Consider the following 13,369-nt stretch of genomic DNA (forward strand, 5'->3'; position numbering starts at 1 on the left):
GGCGGTTGCTAGGAGCGCTGTGGCACCGCCGGCTTCTGTGGGAGGGACGGGCGGGACGGGCGACACTAGAGGGGACAAGCGGGACAAGCGCCATAAGCGGGACGGGCGACACAAGCGGGACGGGCGCCACAAGCGGGGACAAGCGGGACGGGCGATACAAGAGGGACGGGCGGGACGGGCAGGGCAAGAGGGACGGGCGGGACTGACGGGCAGTGTCGTGGAGCTGGATGAGGCGGAGGAGAGGGCCCCAGCGCAGAGCGCTGGGGGGCACAGGGTCCCAGCACGGAGCGGCCGCAGAAAGAGACAGGGTCCCACTGCGGAGCAGAGGGAGAGAGCGAAAGAAGCCCTGTGCGGAGCAGCAGGAGAGACGGAGACGGTCCCAGGGCGGAGCCGCGGGAGAGTGAGGAAGAGGATCCTGGTGCGGAGCAGCTGGAGGGAGGAAGAGGGTCCCAGCGCGGAGCGGTTGGTGACAGAGGGTCCCACCGCGGAGCTGGATGAGACGGAGGGGAGGCCCCAGCGCGGAGCGGGAGGAGCCCAGCCTGGAGAGGGAGGGGTCTCGCTCAGTGGCCTCGCCTCGCCAGCTCACCCCCGCTGTCAGCTTCACTCTGAGCGGCTGTCTCTCTTCCCGGAGGCCACCAACATGGAGAGGAAGCGAACGACTTGCCCGTCTCTGCCCCCCGGGTGGAAAAAGGAGGAGGTGATCCGGAAATCGGGGCTCAGCGCCGGCAAGAGCGACATTTATTACTACAGGTAGCTGGGCTGGGCTGGGCTGGGCTGGTGGGGCAGAGGAGTGGGTGAGGGATTGGGGCAGACAAGCTTGGGAGAGAGAGATAGAAGTAGGGTGCTGTGGTGGCAACATGTAATTGGGAAAGTAAGGGGTGAAGGAGCTGGAAGTCAGTGGGGAAGAAGTGGTTGGGGGATAAGAGTGGCTGGGGAGGGTGTGTTGGAGGCAAGGTGAAGAATGGATAGTAGATGTTGAGGTGGGAGGGTGGTGAAGGATTGGTCAAGTTCATGAGTCTGAAGAAGGTCTCGACCCAGAAACGTCACCCATTCCTTCTCTCCAGAGATGCTGCCTGTCCCACTGAGTTACTCCAGCATTTTGTGTCTACCTTCACAAGTTCATAGACTGTTAGGGATAAGGAGGAGTTGGAGTGGAAATTGAGATGTTGAGGGTGGGAAACTGGGAAGAGGTGTGTGAAGGACTTGAGGTGGTAGTATGGAAAGTGGGTGCTGAGTGGTAAAAGTATGGGAACCACTTTAAACCACCCGCGACCAGTGTCCTGCTGAATCTATAGCCGAAGCTTTAAACGATAGCTTTGAAGAAAGAGGTCTTAAAACGAAGGAAGTTTTTGGTTAATGGGTTTTCGAAAGACAGTAACAGAGGAAAATCTAAGTTTTTCCAAGTATCAACTGGTGTACAGTCAGGTTAAAGTGTATTGAATTCCAAAATTGCAATTAGGAGATTTAAGTTTTAGCCAGCTTAAGGCAAGCATTACAGGAAGGCATTAACGGGTTGTAATTTTGGATTTAGCTGTAATGAATGAAGTCGGGTAGGTGGAGGATGTATCAGTGGGAGAATATGTTGGTGTAGTCAACCTAATACGTTTAGAACAATTTATGAAGAAGGACAAAGATAAGTTTGGAGTTACATTAAAACATAAAGTACAGTACAACACAAAAACAGGCCCTTCCACCTACAATGTCTGCTAAACATGATGCCAAGACCATAACCTATCTGTCTGCACGTAACTTGTATCTCTCCATTCCCTGCATATCCAAACGCCTATCCAAAAGTATTTTAAATGCCACTAACATGTCTGCTTCAACCGCCACTCCTGGCAGTGCATTCCAGGTGTTTACTATCCTCTGTGTAAAAACAAACTTAGCCCTGTAATATTTGATATTACCATCCTGAGAAAAATGTTCTGATTGTCTACCCTATCTATGCTTCTCATAAATGTATACACTTCTATCAGGCCTCACAGCAAACTCTCGGGTTCCAGAGAAAACAATCCAATTTCTTCCTGTAGCTAATACCCCCTAATCCAGGCATCCTCCCAGTAATGGGACAACCAGAACTGTATGCAATATTCCAAATGTGGTCTAACTAAAGTCCCATCATCATGACTTCCTGGCTTGGAAGTAAACATAGACAGGTTGCTTAGTAAGTTTGCAGATGACACCAAGATTTCTGGGCAAGGTTGTCAAGGTATACAACGGGATATAGACACAGAATGATGGAGTAACACAGCGGGTTAGGCAGCATCTCTAGAGAAAAGGAATAGATGACGTTTCGGGTCAAGGCTTGTCGAAGGGTCTTGACCTGAAACGTCAACTATTACTTTTCTCCAGAGATGCTGCCTGACCCGCTGAGTTACTCCAGCAATTTGTGTCAATATCCCGTTGTATTCCTTGACAGCCTTGCTCAGAAATCTTGGTGTCATCTGCAAACTTACTAACCAACCTGTCTATGTTTACTTCCAAGTCATTTACATATATCGCAAACAACAGAAGTCCCAGCGGATCCCTGCTGAGCTCCACTGGTCCCAAACCTGCTGCCTGAATGTTTTCTTTCCACCTCAGCTCTCTCTCTCTCTCTCTCTCTGTTTCTTAAACGTTGGGATAGTCCCTACATCAACTTTCTCCTCTGGTAGCTTGTTCCATATACCCACCACCCATTGTGTGTTTGGCCAATCCAGAAGATTAAGATGTAATTTTGGTCTTTTAATAAAAGATGATTTGGTAATTTGGAGTCAAAACTGTCTTACCCATTGAAGACAGAGGGTAGTGGTGAAAGGGTTTTTGTTTGAGGTCTGTGACCAGTGGTGTTCTGAGGAATCAGTGCAGCCAACACAAAAAATGGTTGCAGACAATAAAGAAAGCTTTTGAAGGATATAGCAGTATATAGATCAATTCCAGATATGGCCAGAGAAACAGCTGATGGGGTAAACCTGGGCCATTGCACTTTGGGACAGTATACAGTTAATGGCAGGAGCCTTATCAGCATTGACGTATAGAGGGATCTTGGAATCCAGGTACAAAGCTCTCTGACAGTAGCAACATGAGTCAAAGAAGGTGTGTGGTATCATCGACCCGGCATTGAGGCGTCTCACCATAATTCCTGACTCAAGTCCAGGCCCACAGCCTCCATGCTGTCTGACTCTCCTGGGTCCTACTGCTCCCCTCCTCGTACAGGGAATCTCAGTAATGATTCCACTGGAACTTCCCCTTTCCCTCTTTTAACCAGGTTACCCAGACTACTCCCCCCTCCCCTTCACCCCCCCTCCCCCACACCCATACACTACTCTTCATACCCCTACCATCCTCCCACAGGACATCGCCTCAACCTCCATCCACTCCCCTGCCCTCCACTGACTCCAGCTCCCACCCTTATCGTGCTTTCACCATTCCCCCCTGACCTCCCCCTTACCGATACAGAATGATCTGTCCTCAACAGAGGCCTTACTTTTGTTCCCCTCTGTCCCCATCTTAATGGGTTCCGGGTCCGCCAGCTTTTCTTCTGCCTCCGCCTCGACTTTTATGGGAAAGAGTCCTCACCGCCCAGTAATGACCCCTTCACCCACCTCCACGGGCTCTCCTTCTCTTGGACTCCCCCGGACGGTCCTCTACACTCTAGACCTTTTAATTTCTAACTGCTGGTTTCTAACATCAACCTTCTCAACTTTTCCACTCCCCTTACCTACTCTAATCTCACACCCTCTAAAAATACAGCCCTCCGCTCACTCTGCTGCAACCCCAACATTATCATCAAACCTGACGATAAGGGAGGTGCATGGCAGTCTGGTGAGCTGACCTCTACTAAGCTGAGGCCAGGCACCAACTTACGGGCACCTCCTACGACTTGCCCCATAACTATGACCCCACAGATGAGCACCAGGCCATTATCTCACAGATCATCTTTTATCACTTCTGGCTGGCTACCCTCCACAGCCTCCAACCATATTTTTCCCCATCCCCACACAGCCCAGGTTTACCTTCTCCTCAAGATCCATAAACAGAACTGCCCTGGCAGACACATTGTTTATGCCTGCTCCTATCTCACGGAAATAATTTTCACGTACCTCTACTCCATCCTGTCCCCCCAGGTCCCAACCCTCCTGACGATTGTCTAACCTCACACGCCCTTTGTCTCTTCAATGACTTCCATTTTCCTGGCCTCTGCCCTCATCTTTACTATAGGCGTTCAGCCAGCCAATTTCCCTCTACAAACACTCCTCCGCCTGGCGGAGCTGGTCCTGACTCTCAACAACTTCTCCTTTGACTTCCTCCAAATCAAAGCGTAGCCATGGGCACTTACATGGGCCCTAGCTATGCCTGTCATTTTATAGGGAATTCCCTTTCCAGGTGTACAATGGCCCTATCACCAAACTCGATCTCTGTTGCATTGACAACTGCATTGGAGCTACCTCCTGCACCCATACAGAACTTGAACTTCATTAACTTCATTACTAATTTCCATCCTGCCCACAAATTCGCTTGGACCATCTCCGAACCTCCATCCCCTTTCACTGACTCCGTCACAGGAGATAGACTATTGACTGACATCTATTACAAACCTACTGACTCCCAAGGTTATCTAGACTACACATTTCCCCCCCCCTGTCTCCTACAAAGTCTCTCCCCTACTCCCAATCCCTCTGTCTCACCAAGATGAGGTGTTCAGCGGACATCCGAGATGTCCTCATTCTTTAGGGAACAGAGGTTCACCTCTTCCATCCTCTCTTGTCTTCTCGTGATCCCGCAGCTTTGCTCATGTTCTCCCTCCCCCAGTTGCACCAGCAACAGAGTCCCCCTGGCCCTCACCTTACACCCCTTCAGCCGTTGCATGCAGCACGTAATTCTCCGACATTTTCACCACCACCAACAAGACCCCACCTCTAGATACATCTTCCCATCTCTACCCGTTTCTACAGTGACTGTTTGGCCTGATCCACTTATACCTTCCCACCCAAATCACCTCATTCCCAGATACTTTGCCCTGCAACTGCAGGAGATGCAACACCTGTCTATATATCTCCACCCTTGACTCTGTCTTGGGACCCTGACAATACTTTCAGGTGAGTCAGAGGTTCACTTGGACCTCCTCCAACCACATGTACCGTATCTGCTGTACTAGGTGTGGACTCCTATATATTGGCGGGACCAAGCGCAGACTGGGTTTGTATTTCGCTGAACACATACTCTCAGTATGCCTTGGCCTATGCGATCTCCCGGTTGCCAACCACTTAATCCCCTTCTCCTACCCATACTGACCTTTCTGTCCTGGGCAGCCTCCACTGTTAGTGTGAGGCCACACACAAATTGGAGGAACAGCACTTTGTATTCTCATAAAAGACAGGAGCAGAATTAGACCATTCGGCCTATCAAGTCTACTCCGCCATTTCAATCATGGCTGATCTATCTCTCCCTCCTAACCTCATTCTCCTGCCTTCTCCCCATAACCTCTGAAACCCATACTAATCAAGAATCTATCTATCTCTGCTTCAAATATATCCACTGACCTGCCCTCCACAATCTTCTGTGGCAAAGAATTCCATAGATTCACCACCCTCTGACTGTAGTAATTCCTACTCGTCTCCTTCCTAAAAGAACGTCCTTTAATTCTGAGACTGTCCCAGAAGTGGGAACTAGTGGAAAATTTTGCCTGGGCAGTTTACAACGTAGTAGTATGAATATTGATTTCTCTAATTTTAAGTAACCCTTGCATTCCTTTTCTCTCTATCCCTCCTCCACCCTAGTCATCCTACTGGTTTCACTGTTGTCCTGCTTAGTTTCACTAAGTTTCACTTCTTTATTACCTCTTCCACAGCCAACGATGGAGCATTGTGGGCTCCACCTTTGCTTGATCATCCTTGTTGGCCTTGATTTGTTCTTTTCGTACCATTCATTCTTTTGTTTTGTGTACCTTTTCATACCTCTAGTTTCCCTCTCCTCTGACTCTCCATCTGAAGAAGGGTCTCAACATGAATTCTCACCTATTTCAATTCTCTAGAGATGTTTCCTGAGTTACTCCAGTATTTTGTATATATATATATATATCTTCTGAGTACAAGAGTTGGGAAGTCATGTGGCTTTATAAAACTTTGGTTAGGCTGCTTCTGGAGTATTATGTGCAGGTCTAGTCAATGGACAATAGGTGCAGGAGTAGGCCATTCGGCCCTTCGAGCCAGCACCGCCATTCACTGTGATCATGGCTGATCATCCACAATCAGTCTTTTGTTCCTGACTTCTCCAAATATCCCCCGGCTCTGATATCTTTAAGAGCTCTATCTAGCTTGAAAGCATCCAAAGAATTGGCCTCCACTGCCTTCTGAGGCAGAGAATTCCACAGATTTACACCCCTCTGTGTGAAATATGACTGGAAAGATGTGGAGGTTTTGAAGAGGGTGCAGCCTGGAACTTTCCGACCACAGATGTTAAGCTCGCTGGCCAGTAGTTCCCAGCCTTTTCCCTGCATCCCTTCTTGAATAGAGATACAATATTTGCCATCCTCCAGACTTCTGGCACCTCGCCTATATTTAATGACAACTCATAAATCTCGACCAGGGCACCCTGTAATTTCCTCTCTTGCTTCCCACAGTGGATATATCTGAGATTTGTCCAGGAGATCTGTCTACCTTCATAAGTGTCCACCTGCATCCCTCTAAAGATCGAGACTTTTACCACCAGTACACTGAATAGTACTCTGCCCTTCTGTTTTTCCTAGCAAGTTCCCCTAATTTGTCTAAATTGCCAGAGCTGTCTGCATCCTGCTCACAGCTCAACATACCTTTGGCCTTGGCAAATCTAGAAATACTATTTGGTATTCTCATCTAAGTTGTTGATTTCACTGCAAATACCTGAGACGAAGGCACTGATTCCTGTGGTACACAACTGGTCATTATCTACTGCTCTGAACCTGCTGATTGTTTGCGAGTAAGAAGAAAACATTTAAATCAGAGGAATAGACAATAGGTGCAGGAGTTGCCATTCGGATCTTTGAGCCAGCACTGCCATTCAATGTGATCATGGCTGATCATCCACAATCAGTACCCCGTTCCTGCCTTCACCAAGATATGGATGGTACAATCAGTTTGGCAGAGAGATGACAGATGAAAATTTAATCTCGAGTAAATTAATACATGTAGGGAGGTGCAAAAAGCAAGGGAATATAAAATAAATAGTCTAGTCCATCAGACTTCCCACCATTGACACCATCTACACTTTACACTGCCTTGGAAAAGCAGCTATCATTATCAAAGACATTCCACCCCGGTCATTTCTTTGCCCTGCTCCTGTCCCTTGAAGGCGTGCAGCACTAGACTCAGAACAACTTCCTCCCCTCCTTTATCAGGCTTCTGAACAATCCTTCCATAAGCTAGGGTAGTGTCTGATTTAACCTATACTCCATTGCGAACATTGGTCTTTGCCTGAGGAACTGATGCGCTACAATGCTGAGAGCTATATTCTGCACGCTGTATCTTCCCCTTTGTTTTATCTATTGTACTTGAGTTACAACTTATGCTATCTATGTATGCTGTATCTGATCTGTTTGGATAGCATGCCAAAACAAAGCTTTTTACTGCACCTCAGTACACTTGACAATAATAAACCTAAACCTAAATAGGATATTGAGTGGCATGGCTACAGATGCTTAGAAATAGCAAGTAATGCCAATAACATGGTGAATCATATATATCGGATGTTTGTTTTTACAAGATCAGCCATCTATACATAACTAAAACTCTGCTCTTGTTATCTTCTGGTTTGGCGGTCTTTCTATTCGCGCAAAAACGGTTCGCGATAGCGCTAGGATTTTTCGCCAGTTCACTCACCGTTCTCCTGTGCTGCGAGTGCACCAAGTTTTGTTCCGATCGGTAGAATGTGATAAAAGTTAGCGATGTTTAAAAATCTTACAAACCGTGCGTACGTAGATCGCTCTCTTCTCCTGCCAGTCTGTGTCGTGCGGATTAGTCTTTTCCCCTGTCACTCCCTGGGACGGTCCCCCCCCCCTTCCTGTGCCATCGCGTCTTTACTGGAGCTGAGGATGGCCGGTGGAGGTTTCCAACCGGACTTTTGGAGGGACCCGAAGCAGTCCAGCCCCACCCCGCCCCAATCAGCAGCCCAGCGTCGGAGAACCGACCCAGCTCAGCCCAGCGCCAGAGACCCGACCTAGCCCAGCCCGGAGTCAGAGATGTCGCCGATGTCACCAAATGGAAAGCGGAGACTCCGATCTCGGCCGAGTAGAACGACCAGCGACCAGCGCCCGCTGTGAGTCCCCATCGCATCGCCAATTCCATCCACTACCCCTCTGGTCCCCCTCGCTGGCTCCTCCCCCCCCCGTCTTTGCTCCGAGCCCACTCCCCCCCCCCCCCTGCCCACACACCCTTCTCCCCTCACAACTCCCTTCCCGCCCACACACCTCTTCCCCCCCCCCCCACAAGCCCCCCTGCCCACACCCCCCCACACCCTTCCCGCCCACATACATACCTCCCCCCACCCCACATCCCCCCACCACACCCCCTCATCCCTCACACCCCCCCCTCCCCCCACACCACCCCCTCCCCCCACACCACCCTCTCCCCCCACACCACCCTCTCCCCCCACACCACCCTCTCCCCCCCTCCTACACCTCCCCGTCCACACACCCCTCCTCCCCTCCCTCACCCCTCCCCCCCCCCTGCCACATACCCCACTTACCTCCCCCCCCCCCCCCCCTCCCACACATGAAGAGGAGGGGGGAGGGAGTGCTTGCGGATGAGGGGAAAAGTGCTGTGTCTGCGCAGTTGGGGGCTATGGTTGAGTGGTAGAATATTGCGTTGGGGAATGGGTTGCATTGCGAGACCATGCCTCCCGTGTGACTGGGACCCAACGGATCCCACTTAGTCTAGTAGTAGACAAGAACAGAAACATTCTGCTAGAATTGTTTTCAATGCTAGTTGGCCCACAGTTCACTCACACTGAATTTAGTGCAAAAACAAAAAAAAAACATTTCAGCCTGTGTTGCTTGACGCATGATGTGGAAATTGTGTTATGGAAAATCACAAGATGGATTCTAGGAATGCAACCCCCTCTGTAACGTGTGGGTTGTCTGTATTGCCCTTTGATCTGATCATGGCATCACAGGAAAAATGTAATTACATTTGTGTGAGTGCAGAAGATTTTTTGTTGCCCAAACAGGCAAATTGTAGCCCTGAGGAAAATTGGATAACCCAAAACGGTTCCTCGGAACAGATTCAGATGCTGAAGGAAGACGTAACTGAAGTATATAAAACTGCTGGAGTGAACAGGAATTAGCTGTTTCCCTTAACAGGGGGATCAAAAACTGTGAATCATAGATCTTGAAATATTTAATAGAAGGAAAAGAGAGATGATGAAAAGTCTTTGCATTCAGCAGGAACCAATGGCCTGAAATGATAGTAGAGCAAGAACCCATCACATATTTAAAGAGTAGTTTGATGAATACTTCAATAATTGTGACCCACAGTAGTGCAAGTGGTGAAAAGTAGGATTACGCTTGAGAGCTTTTTTTCTGTTTGACTGGAATTAGTAGATACATTTTCCGTGTCGTAAATTTTCTCTGACTTCATGATTCCTTATCAAACATCAGTGAAAATTGGAGAGGTACTTGGTGGAATATAATGTGCAGGCCTACAAGGAAAGCGTGGGAATAATCTGTTGTTCTACAGTTAATCCTGGCTAAATTGGACCAGCCAGGACTTCAAAATGGGGCTAAGTTTCAGAGTTTGCTGGGAGATTTGGTTAAATTATAATTGCTCTCTGTAGAGCTGGGACAGCCTATGAGAGGTGCCAGGGAGTCTGGAACTTAGATACAATTTGCAAGCAAAGAATGGGAAGCCTTGCAAACCCTGTCAGTCTGGTACTAAATGCATAGAATGGATTAGACGGCTGCAAACCAGACATACACCTTGTAAATAGCTTGTAAATAATGTTGCAGAGTCTGACTGCTAAGTGTTGATTGGATGGGGTGTTGAGCCTTGTCTGAGATTTCTGTTAATCAGTGTAAAGGGCCTGTCCCACCAGCATGCGACTGCATGTGGTGAGCGTGGCCTAACGTGGTCGCTTGAGCCGTACGGCCTCGCGGGGCCGGTCCCACTTCGATCGCCGGAGCTGTATGGAGTTGTGCGGGGCTGGTCCCGACATCGCGCGGGGCTCCGAAAGACTGACACTGTCCAAAAAATCGACGCGGCAACGGCCTGCCGGCCCGCAACCGCTTTGAGGCCGTACGCAGCGCCTCGACGGGCGTACGCAGCGTCTTGACGGCGTACGCCTAGCGAGTGGCGTTGCGTGATGACGTAACCATCCGACGGCGTGCGACGCTGAAATTCAGTCGGCCCGCCTCCTGCCCAGTTGATTGGTGAGTATGATGTCGGGACCAGCCCCGCACAACTCCAGACGGCTCCGCGGTTGGAAGTGGGACCGGCCCCGCGAGGCCGTACGCCTCAAGCCACCACGTTTGGTCGCGCTAGACGCATGCAATCGCATGCTGATGGGACAGGCCCTTAAATGTTTCCAAGTTGGCTTCATCTCGAAGTCCGTTGAGAATACAATGTATTGAACTGTTGTATCATTGGGTGAGGGAAATGCCTGCTATGTATGGGGTCAATCGATATTTGTAATTGGGTAATTAAGAGACAACCCCCGTGTGGTGAGGCCCTCGAGTTCGCGGGGCATATAAAAGTCCGTGGTCACGAGGCTCACAGTCGATCTTCTGGAAGAGCGCTCAGGACCGCGTACCTTTCTGGAGTACCTCTGTCTGCGCGAGACCTAGAGGGCTTGAACAGATAGACGCAGGGATCGAACCCGCGGTGGGATAGGTACAGTGTGTGTCTGTGACGCGCTTTTGGTAAAATAAAATTTAGTTGATTCAAGTGCTTGATTCAGTGTTTTTACTGAAACTAGACTGGGGGGAAGCTTAGAAACAAGCAATTATCACTACTTGAATCAGATGTGGATATAAAAAGCCAAATGTTGCATCAGAAATATTGAAGTTAATAAGTTTAATATATCCACATTGGGATAATACAGAACCAAGAAGCCAAAAGGGCTGCAGAAGGATGTAGGCTGTTTAAGCAAGTGGCAATAAATGTCAAATGCAGTATAATGTACAATGCATGAGTTATACATTTTAATTGGAAGAATAAAAAAAGCAGAATAACTGCATGAAGCTTGGGAAATGTTTGTTTTCTGTGGAATCCATCACACTATTATGCAGCAGAACAGATTGAAGAATTATATGGACCTACACCTTTATGTTTTTTAGGTTCTGGTTCGAGTACTGTGAACTGAAGTATTACTGTAACATAGAAAAATAGGTGCAGGAGTAGGCCATACGGCTCTTCGAGCCAGCATCGCCATTCAATATGATCATGGCTGATCATCTAAAATCAGTACACCATTACTGCTCTTTCCCCATATCCCTTGATTCCATTATCCCTAAGAGCTGAATCAAACACTCTCTTGAAAACATCCAGCGAATTGGCCTCCACTGTCTTCTGTAGCAGAGAATTCCGCAAATTCACACCTCTCTGCATGATGATGTTTTTCATCATCTCAGTCCTAAATGTCCTACCCCTTATTGATAAACTGTGACCTCTGGTTCTGGACTCCCCCAACATCGGGAACATTTTCCCTGTATCTAGCCTGTCTAATCCTTTAAGAATTTTATATGTTTCTATAAGATCCCCTCACATCCTAAATTCCAGTGAATACAAGCCCAGTCGACCCATTCTTTCATCATATGTCAGTCCCACCATCCCAGGAATTAACCTGGTGAACCTACGCTGCACTCCCTCGATAGGAGTAATGTATTTCCTCAAATTAGGAGACCAAAATTGCACACAATGCTCCAGGTGCAGTCTCACCAAGGACCTGTACAACTGCAGAAGGACCTCCTTGCTCCTAAACTCAATCCTCTTGCATTGAAGGCCAACATGCCATTAGCTATCTTCGTACTAGCATTATAGTCATTGACAAATGGAGCAATATTACCATGGCTTCTTTAAGTGAAAGCAAGGAGAGGATATTGCTTTTACTGCAGGAATAGTGGTGTAACATCTCCAAGTTTGCAGATGACACAAAGAACATCTCCAGGTTTGCGGATGACACAAAGCTGGGTGGCAGAGTGAGGTGCGAGGAGAATGCTATGAGGCTGCAGGATGACGGATAGGTTAGGTGAGTGGACAGATGCATTGCAGATGCAGTATAATATGGATAAATTTGAGGTTATCCACTTTGGTAGCAAGAACAGGAAGGCAGATTATTATCGGAATGGTGTCAGATTGGGAATAGGGGAGGTGCAACACAGGGGAGGAAATCCCGGGGGGGCAGGGGGGACACGTCCCCCTCTGTTTTGAGAGGTGGGGGACATCCCCCCCCCCCCCCCCCCCCCAAGTTTTTGTAATCCGGATTTTAAAACCCGGTGAAATCTCCGCTTTCTGCGAGACAGTGGGGGTGGGACTGATGATCGAGGGCGCCGATTGGACGAGAGAGACGTCGGTCAGCAGGCAATGGGGGCGGGATATGATGATTCAGCGAGATCATTGGAGGAGGGAGGTCTGGGGGGGGGGGGGGAGAGTGTGTCTGAGGATAGAGTGCGGTGATTGGAGGAGGGAGACATGCCAAAACACTCTCGGCACAGACCTGCGCCTCATCTGCAGCCAGGATCGATCCCGGCTCTCCGGCGCTGCCCCGTCCCCACCCGAGTGCTCCCCTTCCCACGGGTGGCCAGAGAAGTCGGGAGTCAGACGGGAGCTGTACTTTTAGGCCCACAGCCAGCGCAGAGAAGCAGCGCTAAACCCAGCACAACTTTGCCTGTCCCGCCAGGTTAACCTACAGCTCTGCCTGGACTTGCGGGAAATATGGCCAGCACGGTGAAGCAGCGCTAGTGTCCCATCAGTCCAGGCAGGGCTGTAGTTAACCCGGCGAGACAGGCAGAGTTGAGCTGCATTTAGCGCTCGATTGAGCCTCCGAAGCCGTGCGTGCGTGTGTGTACGCATGCGCGCGTGGCCGCCAAAAAATTGTGTCCCCCCCTGTCCACCATCCCCTCCATATTTTGATAGCGATTTCCGTGCCTGGTGCAACGAGACCTGGGTGTCCTTGTACATCAGTCAGTGAAAGTAAGCACACAAAATGTCTTGAACATTGAATTCTCCCAATTTTGTTAGTCCTTGCTGTCTCCTCCCCTTCCTCAGCCCTCGGGCTGTCTCCTTCCATCCCTCTGCCTTCGGGCTCCTCATCCTTTTTCCTTTCTTCTCCCCGCCCCCACCTCCCATCAGTCTGAAGAAGGGTTTTGGCCCGAAATGTTGCCTATTTCCTTCGCTCCATAGATGCTGTGGCACCCGCTGAG

The 13,369-nt window shown here is 49.2% G+C and overlaps 1 protein-coding gene across 1 annotated transcript in view; it reads left to right on the forward strand.

The window, feature by feature from the left end:
• Nucleotides 1-13,369, forward strand: part of LOC116980822 (methyl-CpG-binding domain protein 2-like) — a 95,723-nt gene continuing 82,354 nt past the window's right edge. Inside the window, exons 1-2 of the mRNA XM_033033428.1 lie at nucleotides 1-52; nucleotides 209-750. Coding sequence (XP_032889319.1) covers nucleotides 641-750 — 110 coding nt within the window. The 5' untranslated portion in view covers nucleotides 1-52; nucleotides 209-640. The remainder of the gene's footprint in view (nucleotides 53-208; nucleotides 751-13,369) is intronic.

The sequence above is a fragment of the Amblyraja radiata genome, chromosome 1 (assembly GCF_010909765.2).
Source record: "Amblyraja radiata isolate CabotCenter1 chromosome 1, sAmbRad1.1.pri, whole genome shotgun sequence".
NCBI lineage: Eukaryota > Metazoa > Chordata > Chondrichthyes > Rajiformes > Rajidae > Amblyraja > Amblyraja radiata.